The sequence below is a fragment of the Sphaeroforma arctica genome (genome assembly GCF_001186125.1).
Source record: "Sphaeroforma arctica JP610 unplaced genomic scaffold supercont1.355, whole genome shotgun sequence".
NCBI lineage: Eukaryota > Ichthyosporea > Ichthyophonida > Sphaeroforma > Sphaeroforma arctica.
The window spans coordinates 19,750-34,178 of NW_014040203.1; the positions used below are offsets into that span (position 1 = coordinate 19,750).

Genomic DNA, 14,429 nt, shown 5'->3' on the forward strand with positions numbered 1-14,429 from the left:
ATATATATTCACATTTATATATATATGTATATATATATATATATATATTATGTATATGCAATATGTATATACATACATACATATATATATATATATATATGTGTGTGTGTGTGTGTGTATGTGTATATACATATAGTAGGGATATATATATATATATATATATATATATACTATATATATATATATATATATGTATATCTTATGTATATGCAGTATATATATATATGCAACATATATATATAAATATATATATATATATATATATATTGTGTGTGTGTGTGTGTATATATACTTTCACGCGTCCATAATCATATACGTATGCATGTATGTTGTAATATATATATATATATATACATTGCTTCTTGTTTATTGTGTATTGTTCATTGGTTATTGGTTATCGGTTTTTTTCTTATTCTTTATATGTATATATATATATATATATGTTAATATTTCAATAAATTGTATATATATATTTATATATAGGCCTGCTTATTCTCACGACCATTTTGTCTAGGTCCGCAATGAACATAGTGGAGCAGAAGAAAGCCGATCACCGCAAGAACCACCCTAACCGCCCAGAACCCAAAGTGCTTCCGGTGATCGATGAGAATCTCACCATAAAAGAAGGTCCTATCATTGATCTATGGCTGATGCTGAATGAGACTCCGTTGTACAGGGATCTGGGTATGTGTACTATACTCCACTGTTATTTGCATGGAATCTACATTTGATTATAGCCATGACGAGTATGGACAACACTGTTTGGTGTTTGTGTGTATGTATGTATTATGTATGTGATTATGAGTACAGCTAAATATCTTCCGTTGTAACCGACAACTGTGTATACTCATATTCCGGTGTCTGTGTGTGGTGCGTCTGGGTCTTGAATAGCTATTGATTAGTATGCCATCCTCAACGATACGCTGGAGACCTGTAGGTGAAGCTATACGGAACTCTGTTAAATCTGTTGTATCGGGATCTGCGTATGTGCTCCGTTATTGTCGTTGGTAGTGTATACATGTGAGTGCTGGGCGTGTTGCAGTCCGTTATCGGGGACGAGAAGGTTTCTTACTGTAGCAGGGATCGAGCATGTGGGCTATTTCTCTGAGTGTAACGTACATGTGGACATATGATTGTTCTCCATATTATACTGCTATCTCTGAGCCTACATATAGATATAGCTGTAGTGTCACCAAGATCATGTATCTGTAAACTCACGGGTGTTCTGGCATGTTTACTTTGCACATTCCAGTGTCGGCAAACTGCCAATCAGATTGGACGCCGCACCATCTAAAAATTGAAAATCATGCACCAACCGCCAAAAAGGGTGCAAAACCAGAGAGAAGGAGTACAAGGTCACTGGCACCCTCTTCCATAGAGCCGAAGAAATCGTCTTCAAAATATGCAGTAAGAGTTCCAGCTGATGTTATACACGCACGTTTACGTTTATGTTTACGTTAATATTTCCGTTAATGTTTCCGTATGCGTATGCGTATTCGTATGCGTATGCGTATGCGTGTGCGTATGTGTAGGCGTGTATGTGTATCGTGGAGAATGTAGACAGCAGTAAGTTCACCATTTAAAGTATAGCTACAGATACGAATACGCTTATTGCAAGTGCACCTGACCGTGTGCCACTTAAGTTACAGTTGAGTGTACAAGTATTTGTATTGAAAAGGCGTCAGTGGGTAAGCTATCAAATGTGTACCTTCATATACGTATACGTATATTGCATACGCGTGCTTTGTATAGCAGACCAATGGGTCACTCTGAGTAGACAGCAATGTATCAGCACTGCTATATGAACCCATGCTTGCACGCACGATCGCTTGATATATATTAGCTTAACGCCACAGAACCGTTGGAAAGTACTTTACTACACTAGCGTATGAATTCTACATATACACATATTCGCTAAATTATGTATCTCACATAGGTACATTTACTTGACATGTATTTCCCTCCGAATACCGCATACACACATTAGCACTATCTTGTAACCCCACATATACACACAGACACTGACTTATGAAACCCACATACATATATTCCAACCAGGCAAGGCAAACGCGTTCAGCATCCGGTACATCACGTCCCGTTTCCCCAAAGCCAGCCACACGCACAACTGGACGTTCTAAGCGAACGGTTGCACAGCCTGTGCACGAGTCCGAGTCAGGGGGAGACGATGTATGTGCGAGATAGACTGCTATGCAGTTGTGATTGAGTATCAGTATGAGTGTACTTGCACCACATCATGTATATATGTATATATGAATATATGTATGTATATATATATATGTGTGTGTGTGTGTGTATGCGTGTGTGTGTGTGTGTGTGTGTGTGTGTGTGTTTGTGTGTGCATATCAACTTACATACAAGCACCAGGTCACAACAACACAAGCGTTTGCACAGCCGGTGCAGGCGTCTGCGTTCGAGAAGAACAGTGATTCTAATCACACGGTCAACCCCAATTCACCTACCCTGATTCCTAAATCTTAAAATCACAAAATTTTACAATCCCGAAATCCTAAAATCCTAAAATCCTAAAATCCTATATCTCTCACAGGGCTCCTCCTACAATGCTTCGGACGAGGAAGCTACCTCCGACAACTCCGAACCCACCGTCGCCAAAGGGTCCCAACGACCCACCACCTCATCAGCAACACGCAGGAGTGCTCGAAACACACGCGCACGCTTACCAGACACCACAGACAGCAACGACGGCTCTGCCTTGGCTCGGAATAAGAACAGAAACGCACAGGCAACGTCGCACACGAGTAGACGTACAAGCAAGCGCAAGGCAGTGAGTGTGGAGAAGGCAGTCAAGCGACCTTCGCCTAGGAAACGGGTGGTAAGTTTAGTGTGCTTATGTATTTATCTATATATATATGTGTGTGTGTGTGTGTGTGTGTGTGCGTGTTTGTGTGTTTGCGTGTGTGTGGTGGTGGTATAGAAAATAGATCGATAAGTGTTATGTATTTACGTATACATATATATATATATATGGGTGGGGGGGGTGTTTGTGTCTGTGTTCTATACACATACAATTCATTGAATGCATAGACAGACTCACCTATATGCGCATGTGTATCACAGTTGTATGACAATCCCACAATGCGTTGTTACGTTTTCTTCACTTTACCTTACCTGTCATCAGGCAGCAATTCCTCGACCCAAAGCAGTCGCACTACAGGTGTGTACTTATCAGTCTATCTCTCTCATTAGTATTGCATATACCAAACCGTTTCTCGTTTCATTTATTGTGTCGGAAGTTTTGAACGGTTATGCCGAACGCCGTATTTTTACCGCTACTACCACGTGTAAATTTATTTGCTGTGTCCCATACGCCTGTATAGCTCAGATTAGAACTGTATCAGTCACACAGCAACCATCAAGTCTTAATACACGTGCCTGTACGTTTTCTCAGCAACTACCAAGTCTTCATACACGTGCCTATACGTTTTCTCAGCAACTACCGAGTTTTCATACACGTGTCTGTACGTTTTCTCATTTGTGTCACCAGGCACCAATGCCCAGGCCCAAAGCCGTTGCGCTACCGGTGAGTACTAGTAACAACCTTTACGCTTTAGTTTTGTTTCGTTATTCGTTGCACTGATTTGTCGTGCTATCAGTTTTCATAGCTAAGACCATACTCTTACTCTTACAACCTTGCTTATGACTGATGGCAACGGCCGTTTACGTATTGTTACATTTTCTTTCTGTCTCGCCAGATTTCTGTGCCCAGGCCAGCGGCAGTTGCATTGCCGGTGAGTACAAATAACAACCTGCAGTCTTCAGTTTCGCTTCGTTATTATTTGTACTGATTTGTCGTACCAGCTTAGACCATACTTACAACTTTGCTAATGAATATTGACACCGGCCATTTATGTATTGCTATGTTTTCTTTCCTATCTGACCAGAAGTTTGTACCCAGACCAGAGGCAATTGCGTTGCCGGTGAGTACTAGTAATAACCTGCAGTCTTCATTTTCGCTTCATTTTCGATCATGCTGATTTCGCAGCTTAGACCATACCCTTATAACTCGCTTATGAGCAACCATAATGGCCATTTACGTATATATACGTTTTCTATTCTGCGCCTTCAGGCTTCAGTGCCCAGGCACAAAGCAGTTGCACTACAGGTGAGCTCTGACCAATTCTTTCCACTGGCCAGACTGCGTCATTTAGTATCATGTTTACGTTTTCGTTTAAGCTTGTTTTATTTTCATCATGGGACATTAACCATGGTGGCTCAAACATATTTTAGTCACAGTGTTCATATACGTATTATTACGTATGTTCATCTATCCTGCAGCAGCTACAGCGCAGGTGAGTGCTTACGAATCAATTTCTAATTGTTTTACGTTTTGCATCGTACTCTGTCTAACTACTTATTTCCGTGAGTGCGTTTGCATATATACGTTTACGTATTTCGTTGAAAACGACAGGCACCCCTATCAATTGGCGAAGTCTATGGCGTAGTACCCGCTCATCCTTTTTTTTCAGGTCAATGCTTTTTAGCGTACGTTTTCTTAAACGTGGGTGTACTTTCTATTACTTTTTATTAACACCACCTGACGTTTTCTCAGACGCAGGTGTACTTTCAATTGTCTCACCACCTTACGTTTGTCTGCCCTTTTCTGTGATCTGGGTGTAGTGAACCATGAACCACCCCCACACTCTGGCACACGAAGACGATGACTATGCTATGTTTTTGTTAACGTAAATACTTTAAACTACGGATTCCTGTTTTCAGGCAGTAGAGAAGCGCATACCACCGCCGCCACAGCACGAACATGCAGACACACACACATCAGATGAAAGCAAAAGTGACGAGACCGACAACGACTTTGTCAGTGAAGCGGAACATACCACTAACCAGCAACTATATGGCCACGATGTACCACGACAGCACAAAGGGTGAGTGTGTGTGCAAAGGGTATCTATGCACGTTTGCTATAAATATATAAATATGTACGTACATGAATATGTATATATATATATAAGTGTGTGTGTGTGTGTGCGTGTGTGTGTGCGTATGTGTATGTGTATATTTATGTATGTATGTATGTATGTATGTACATATGTATGTATGTATATATGTATATGTATGTATATATATATATATATATATAGATGTGTGTGTGTATGTGTGTGTGTATGTATATATATATATATATATATTTAGTCAATACCTTGCAGATCCTCATGACAGCCAGCACTATAGACGCGCAACCCTGCACTCCACACAGTTTCCTGAGGGATAGACACCCCAAGTGAAACGGATACGTGCTCTCCAGAAGTGATATGTGCGATTTTAGATCAATCGAAGACGTTCTCCTCCAGGAATGATATGTGTGACTTTTTGGCGGATACCCATACCTTTGAGTTTGAATTTGCTGTCGATGGCTATCTGCCTGAGGTTTTAGAGTTTTAGGGTTCAGGGTTTTTGTATATTACGGGATGTTGTAGTCTATCGTCTTCTTAGTCCAATCCTTAATTTTTGTCCTCCCCGCTGTGGCTGTATTCAATTAAGTTTAGTCTTAGGACCCCTTTGGTGCAGTCTGATGCTATCTATTTAGTTGGCGTAAGAATTGAGAATCGTAGGAAATCGGGGTAGGAATAGAGATTTTTAGGAATTGGAAATTTGGCGCGGTTGAGCGGAATTTCCGAGTCTATTTGGCCAAAACGTGATACCAAACTTATACGAGAATAAGAACTTATGTATGGATAAACCCATGAACAATACGTTTTTATTGCTACCCGTGTCAATTGTATCAATGGCTGTTTGCGAATAGTTTCCTATGGGCAGTATTGGTTGACTGTAGCTAATGATTTGTTCTCATGACACCCGCAAACATGTATTGGTGACTGCTGGCCAATAGTTTCCTATTGGGTAGTGTTGCTTGACTCTGTAGCTAATGAATTGCTCTGATGTCACACGCGAACATACGTACCAGACGACGGGCGTACGAGTTGTCTTATCTGGAGAACAGGAAGAAAATCGAAATACTGAACTACTTGAGATCAATTGGGTCCTCCGAATACCAAAGGTACGAGTGTGTGCAAAGCTTATACAGCACGCAACACACACTACTACCTGCATGGCAACGACAGCATTCAAGTGTTTGTACATGGATGTGTGTGTATGTCTTAGATGTATCACCTCGATCACATACACTATGTTCTAGCCGCTTGGGTGTACATGTTTGTCAATGCTGGATATGTGTCTATTTGTATGCATATCCTGAGAGATTTGTCTGGATCATATGCACCTGTTTCTTTCCTTCTATCTCTCTCTCTCGCTATATATATATATATGTGTGTGTGTGTGTGTGTGTGTGTGTGTGTTGTATGTATGTATGTATGTATATATATATATATATATATATATGTATGTATGTATATGTATGCATGGCTATCCTAGATGCTTGTATCTCATTGTATGCAAAGATATATAGTATATGTTGCATTTACCTACACGTATATTCTAGTGCTTGCATCTCATTGTGCAAAGATATGTAGTATATATTGCACTTTGTCCTGTTCATACACCTGTGTATCACTTTGTACATATATAGCATTTATATATCTGATATCATTCATATAACTGCATGTATATTCGAGATGCTTCATACTGCCCATATACCTGTGTATCTCAATGTATATATATATATAGCTTTCATACATCTGATATTATTCATATAATAGCAAGTATATTCTAGAGGCTTCATCCTGCTCATACACCTGTGTATCTCAATATATATATATATATATATATATGTATATAGCATTCATATATCTGATATCATTCATATAACTGCATTTATTCTTTAGATGCTTTATCCTGCTCATACATACGCGTGTTACTCGCTGATGCAGGTGCCACGAAGCCTACAAAGCCGAAATGATTAAACTCTTTGATCTGCCGCTAGAGACCTCCTCTCCTACACCCACACCCCAACAGCAGGCAAGTGGTGCTAAGATGTATAGCTATAGGCGTGTCGGTTGACATTTGATATGGGCGTCTGGTTGGATGAGTCTCATTGCTATACCACAGCAACAGAAGTTATAAAACAAAATAAGGACCGTAATTTCACGCCTATACTTCAACAGCAGGCAACTAACTGAATATATTATATGTACTCCCACTCACCTGATAAGTTCAATGTAGGCTCGTTTTCTAGTCACGCACACGTTGTCAAGTGGTTCAGCTTTGCCTTATACGCTCACGTATGTGCATCGGTGCAGTGGTGTGCGCTGTTATTTTGTACAACGAGTGTTGCAGACTTCGCACAGCGATGATTGGGATTTCTAGACACGCGAGGGTTTAGTGTTTTTAGGTTGTGACGCACATTCAGATCCTCACCACAATCATACACTTGAGCGTGGTTCATTGAATGAATGTTTTGAGTTTTGTGTGTCTGTGTCTATATATAGATATATATATGTATATATGTATATATATATATATATATATTATATATATATATATATGCGTGTCTGTGTCTGTATCTGTGTGCTTGTCTGTACTTATATATATATATATATACGGATAACGTATCATGATGGTTCCGATTTAAGTATCATCGTGGCACGACTCCCCCGGTGTACCAGGAGGGAAGTACGTACCGTATACACGCTATAGTATTAAATTTAACCGTGGATATTCAACCTTATTTTAAACAGATCCAAAATCAGGCCCAAAGTCCGAAATCTACAGGGCAAGTACAGGCAAACGGAGTGCCTACAGCAACCAAAGCGGAAAAATTCTGGCCGGTGGATGCCAATGGTAATTCGCCTTATAATGCTAAAATGGGAATCAGGATTTAGTCAGATTCATATGAGAAGACTAATTAGGTGCAGGAGTGTATCTGGATTCTATGGATATAGGTACCAAATCAGACAGTAGGATTGGGATCAGACTTCAATATATATATATATGTGTGTGTGTGTATGTGTGTGTGTGTGTGTGTGTGCGTGTATGTGTGTATATGTATGTATATATGTGTGTGAGTGTGTGTGTGTATGCGTACATGCACATATGTATGTATATGTATAAATAATACATGTCTGCTCAATTGACTGTTTGCTTCTCCTTCTGTTCCTCTTCGCCTACTATCAGAGGACGAGTCAGTTACGGCGTTTCGCCAGTACCTGCGCATAGCTTCAGTGCAACCAAGCCCCGACTACACACCTATTGCCGAGTTCTTGAAAGCCCAAGCCCTCCATATTGGCCTGGAGGTGTGTTCTTGCGTTCATATATGTGTATATATAGTATGAAACAAGTATGAAAGCATCAAGACATACACATGATTTGATTGAAAATCCTGTGTGGTAGATATCTGATATCTGATATGTAAATATATATATATACATATGTGTGTGTGTGTGTGTATATATACATATGTGTGTGTGTGTGTGTATATATATATACATATGTGTGTGAGTATGTATGTATGTATGTATGTATGTATGTATGTATGTATATAATTATATATATATATATATATATGTTACTGATTTATATTCATTTATATATATATATATAGTATGTATATAATATAGTAAATACTATATATATATATATATGTATGTTTATATATATATATATATATATATATATGTTTATAATTTCTATATAGTACTATATAGTTCTATTCTATCAGCTGTATAAACTTTATTGTCGAATAGTGTTACGTAAGTGTCATATCTATGACCAAACACATTACACCCGCCTCATCACGTGAGTATGAAGAACACGTGCTAGTGGAAGGTATGCCTATTGTAGTGCTCACATTCAAAGGATGGAACCCCAATGCCAAAAGTGTCTCATTAATATATATATATATATGTATATCTGTATTTGTGTCTGTGTCTGTGTCTATGTCTATGTATATACATATATATAAATTTTTTTAATATATATGCATATAAGCATACATATCTACATATATACATACATGCATGCATGCATACATACATACATACATACAACCCCATACATACACACATACACACCGACATACACACATACACACCGACATACATACAACCCCATACTATATTGACCCTTCTAACGTCCATACCCGTGTATGCACCTGAACAGACAATAGTGAACTAAGCCGTCACATACCTCGCCTCTCATGCAGTATCAACAACACACACTGGTAGAGGGCAAGCCCATTATTGTGCTCACACTCAAAGGAAGGAATCCCCTGGCCAAGAGTGTGCTGTTGAACTCACACACCGATGTGGTGCCTGTGGAGAACGACAAGTGGACACACCCACCGTTTGACGCCCACAAAGACGCGGCCGGTCGCATATACGCACGGGGTGCCCAGGACATGAAGTGTGTGGGCGTACAGTACTTGTACGCCATCAAGAACCTTCTGGCTAACCACAGTAAGTGTTTAAGTATTAAATAAGTATAGAGTGAGCAACAGGGAGTCGGGCAGCTGCCAGATGTAAGGAATTGGGAATAACTGGATAGGGTCTCGTCTGCGTTCTGTGGTGCTATACCTACTCCCCCGCTCACCCTAAAAGTTATTGTCTGAAGATGCGAGTGCGGCCTACAGCCTACATCGCCCTACCGATCAAGCCAAACTGAGTGTACCTCTGACTATTGTATCTTATACCCCTCGGTCTATCACAGCGTCCACACAACCACTCTTCACCCGAACGCTGCACATTTCATTTGTACCTGATGAGGAGATTGGCGGCGCAGATGGAATGCAGAAGTTCTGCGCTACACAGCACTTCAGGAATCTGAATGTGGGCTTTGCATTGGATGAGGTAATGTTTGGGGCAGTATAGGGTTATGGGATATGGAGATAGGTAGTTATAGTTATGTAGGATGTAGTTATGGTGATATGGGAAATACAGTTATGTAGAATGTAGTTATGGTGATATGGAGATATAGTTGTGTAGAATGTGATAGGTAGATATAGCTATGTAGAATGTAATAGGTAGATATGGTTGTGTAGAATGTAATAGGTAGATATAGTTATGTAGAATGTAATAGGTAGATATAATTGTGTAGAATGTAATAGGTAGATATAGTTATGTAGAATGTAGTTTTGGTGATAGGTATATAGGTAGATTTGTAGATATAAAGTTGTGTAGAATGTAGATATGGGGATGTGGACATGGGTAGATTTGTAGATAGGAAGAAATGTGAATATGTAGATATAGAGAGAGATATGGAGATAGGAAGTTATGTAGATATGGTGATAATTACATTTTTAGATAGGAAGATTTGTGAATATGTAGATTTAGAGCTATGGAGTTGTGCAGAATGTAGATATAGTGACAGGTAGATTTGTATATATGGAGATATAGACTTCTGTAACTATGTAGGTATGGAGATATATAGATATGATAATGTGTGAGTCTGGGTGTGTTGATTGGCCCGCAAAACTTTGAGCTAGGTCTAATATCAGATCCGGTATTTGTGGACGCTTCCGTAAATGGTGTATATGCATGAATGATTTAACTATGCGGATATATTGATCCGAACTCGTACACGTTACAAGTGTGTACCCAGCAGTAGTGGGCGTCTGCCTGTCTATGCGCATGTGCCTTCGTATGGTAGAACGTTGCCGGATACTATGGCGCTCCGTTCGCCTCCTCGTATATTCCTATCCTTCCTAGTATATGAGCACCGCCTATTATATATATATACGCCTAGATATACACGTCCAGATATACAAGTCTAGATATACAAGTCTAGATATACAAGTCTAGATATATACGTTTAGATATACACGTCTAGATATATACGTTTAGATATACACGTCTAAATGTATACGTCTAAATATATACATCTAGATATGTACGTCTAGAAATATACGTCTAGATATACACATCTAGATATATACGTCTAGATCTATACGTCTAGATATATTGAGGCACTTACGTCGAATACCAATAGCGGGTATTGTCGCAAATATACTTGTAACCTGTTTACCAACCTTATTCTATCCTCTGAAATGTGTAGGGTTTGGCCAGCGCTAGTGAGCGGTGCGAGGTGTATGTGGGCGAGCGCGCGCCCTTCTGGTTTAATCTGACAGCCGCAGGCACCCCCGGACATGGCTCACTCTTCATAGAAAGTGAGTGAGATGAACCTGGTTTTCGAAGGAATATATGAGTTAAATGATTTCTAATTATAGAAAGTGAGATAAACTTAGTTTTGGCACGAACGTATGTGTTGCAATGATGTCTCATTATTGAAAGTGAGATAAATTGAGTTTTAACGGGTATGTAAGTTGTTACAACGGTTTTCTTCGTAGAAAATATGTGAATGATTCTAGTTTTGGGCAGGTATAACACTGACTGACCACTCCTGTTTATTTGTCCACTACTATACTAAGACACGGCGTCGATGCGCCTGCTCAGTGTGCTGCAGAAGTTTGTTAACCTGCGCAACAAGAACGACGCGGAGAGGAAGGCAAACAACCTCACAAACGGCCGTGTGATGTCTGTGAATATCACTAAGATCAACGGAGGCGTGCAACACAACGTCGTGCCTTCTGTAATGACCGGTATGTAGTGGTTTAGCAATAGGTATGTATGTGTTTAGTAATGGGTATGTCGTGGTGTAGTAATAGGCCTGTATGTGTTTAGTAATACGTATGTAGTGGTGTAGTAATAGGTCAATGTATGCATGCATCGCTGTAGGGTTGGGTATGTATGCAGAGCCGAGTGTTTATAGTTGCAAATACATGTGGCTGAGTGACCCCACTGTACGTATCTCAATATATATTCCAAGACTCGTGTGCAGCGATTGATCACTTGCGAGGTCATCAGTACCACCAATTCATTAGTGCCCATCATTCGACACTTTCCGGTACTAAAGGCTGTGGTGGTATTCTGTCATTGACTCCTTGAGACACATTTTTGACTCTTGTTTTAACGTCAATACAGCTGCGGTTATAATTGACTCATTGTGATACATTTTTTACACTTGACTCTTTGCGACACATTATTTTACACTTGTTTTTAACGTCAATACAGCTGCGGTTTAAATTGACTCATTGTGTCACTTTTTAACACTTGTTTTAAACGTCAATACAGCTGCGGTTTAAATTGACTCATTGTGTCACTTTTTAACACTTGTTTTAAACGTCAATACAGCTGCGGTTGATATCCGAGCGCCGCCGAATGTAACGGCAAACGACGTACACAATCTGATCGATTCGTATCTGGAGGAAGGTGTCACGGCGACCTATATTGTGAACACTCCTGTAAACAAGGTACGTCTGCTGCATGCTTATATAGTAGATCGATTGCAACAAGTGTGTATGGTTCATTGTGGCTGCAGTTGGTTTCTATTGGGGAGCTTCACAACGCACAACACCCAACTTGTTCCGCTTGATAGTAATTGGCTTGAGTTTCTGCTAGTATATGGAGACGATACAGATACTGTGTAGTTACCAGTCCTGGCTGGTGTATACTAGCCTGTGCACTTTTGAAAATTGGATACCTCACAATGGGTAAGCCTCTGTATGTATGTATGTATGTATGCATGTATTTATATATGTATGCATGTATGTATCTATTTATCTATATGTATCTATGTAATATACAAATATACAGATTCTTTTTTATGTGTTGTACTCGCCTACAAGCAGGTATACCGAGGCCAAATTACGGCTTACATTCTAGGACAGTCTTCCCTTCTTAACGTCAATCGATATACCACTATATACGAACCTGACTATCTGTTTATGTCGCGTTTGTGTATTCTGCTAAATACACAGCTTACCGCTATAGACGATACCAACCCTTGGTGGGGAGTGTTCACCAGTGCCTGTGCCGAGGCGGGTGTGCTACTCAAAGAGCCTGACATTTTTCCCGGCGGCACGGACTCGCGCTTCTTACGGGCAATGGGTATGAAATACGGATATAGGTCACGTATCGTGTACTTGCCCGAGTATATTTCTTTTTTTGTGAATACTGACATGGGTCACCACTTATCGTGCACTTGCCTAAGTGTATTTCTGTATAATAATAAAACTTTAGCATGCGTGCGTGCGTATCAATCGCTCGCAAACCTTTCAAGTAGGTATTAACAGACGAACAATGTCTGATGCACACGTACAGGTATACCCACAGTAGGCTTCTCCCCCATCAGCAATACGCCAGTACTGCTACACGACCACGACGAATATCTAACTGAGTCCACATATCTTGACGGTGTGCGTGCCTATGAGCGCATTATTTCCGCTTTGGCTAATGCGAATGGCAGTACTGTGGCCTGATCCATGGGCAAAATACACACAGGAATTGAAAGCTGCTCAAAATGAATGCTACAAATAAAAAGCGATTATGAGTTTCTACCCAGCTCGGCAATCATGTTCTGACCGCTTTTGCCGGGTAAGCATACATTCACAATCCCAGCATTAAGTAGGGTTATAGGGTCTTCAACCCCTATCCCTAAAACCCTAAGTTATACCAACCTTTTTCATGCGTATTACTGCTGTACTGCGAACAAAAGATACTGGAATTCCAATACAAAGCTTAACCGGTCTCGACTACTGCAAATGGCTGCACGGTTCAAGAACAGAGTGGCACCGCAAATTGTTACCACAGAAGTTCGGTACTATCTAAGTCGAAACGATTCTATCAGTTGTCATGTGTGGAGGTTCTAGTTCTTTCCGCCGCCACATATCAAGCACACCCAGTATGCTTGCCGCTTAGGGCGAGATGTAAATACATCCGTTCGTGTTTAACTTTCAAGTACTTATCCATACGAGTTGTACACATAAGTGCATATGGAAGTATTTATATATGAACTGACAGCGCATATTCATGGCCAGCGGGAAGGTGTCGCTGGTGTGTCTGTTTTTCCAACGACACTTTGCCAGAGAGCCATATGTATGGATGGAAGAGTCGTAAAATAGTCAGATTTATTTAAGAGACATAAAATAAAGGTAGTATCAAATATATATAGAAATTTTTAGTGACCTGATTGCAGAAAGGTATATTTGAAGCATTGTGTGGGCACGGTGGAAAAGTCAAAGTGTGCCGCACATGCAAAGGATTTCGATACAGATCAAGCAGGACCAAACTCAAAAATTTAAGGTTTACAAACATTAGTAGAGATATTAAACATACTGTCGGCGGTACTAATATTGTAAATTTACAGATTGGTAGCACACTGCCCAATACATGAGGTTAATTCTGCCATGCTCAAAGTCAAAACAAGAGCGCCTTCCATTGAACGTCGAAAGAATTCTTGTCAGCTCCATATATGACAATAATCAACACTAGGCTTTCAATCTAAGCACATCCCCCAGTCATGCACTGACCACTTGACAGTACTGAAATTACTTCTCGTGTGAAATTACTATGACTTGGATGCTTGGTACCCTCCAGAAGAACAAACTGTATATAACTACAAATGAAAATAGGAAGTGGTTCTTGTTC

General features: G+C 40.0%; 1 protein-coding gene across 1 annotated transcript in view; it reads left to right on the forward strand.

Annotated features, from left to right (window-relative positions):
• Nucleotides 1-13,391, forward strand: part of SARC_05522 (hypothetical protein) — a 16,074-nt gene extending 2,683 nt beyond the window's left edge. Inside the window, exons 3-19 of the mRNA XM_014300610.1 lie at nt 515-684; nt 1,253-1,407; nt 2,059-2,187; nt 2,567-2,851; nt 3,524-3,559; nt 4,756-4,919; nt 5,960-6,052; nt 6,882-6,969; nt 7,689-7,791; nt 8,125-8,243; nt 9,152-9,404; nt 9,655-9,794; nt 10,999-11,110; nt 11,372-11,542; nt 12,135-12,253; nt 12,761-12,890; nt 13,104-13,391. Coding sequence (XP_014156085.1) covers nt 515-684; nt 1,253-1,407; nt 2,059-2,187; nt 2,567-2,851; nt 3,524-3,559; nt 4,756-4,919; nt 5,960-6,052; nt 6,882-6,969; nt 7,689-7,791; nt 8,125-8,243; nt 9,152-9,404; nt 9,655-9,794; nt 10,999-11,110; nt 11,372-11,542; nt 12,135-12,253; nt 12,761-12,890; nt 13,104-13,261 — 2,425 coding nt within the window. The 3' untranslated portion in view covers nt 13,262-13,391. The remainder of the gene's footprint in view (nt 1-514; nt 685-1,252; nt 1,408-2,058; nt 2,188-2,566; nt 2,852-3,523; nt 3,560-4,755; nt 4,920-5,959; nt 6,053-6,881; nt 6,970-7,688; nt 7,792-8,124; nt 8,244-9,151; nt 9,405-9,654; nt 9,795-10,998; nt 11,111-11,371; nt 11,543-12,134; nt 12,254-12,760; nt 12,891-13,103) is intronic.
• Nucleotides 13,392-14,429: the final 1,038 nt, after the last annotated feature.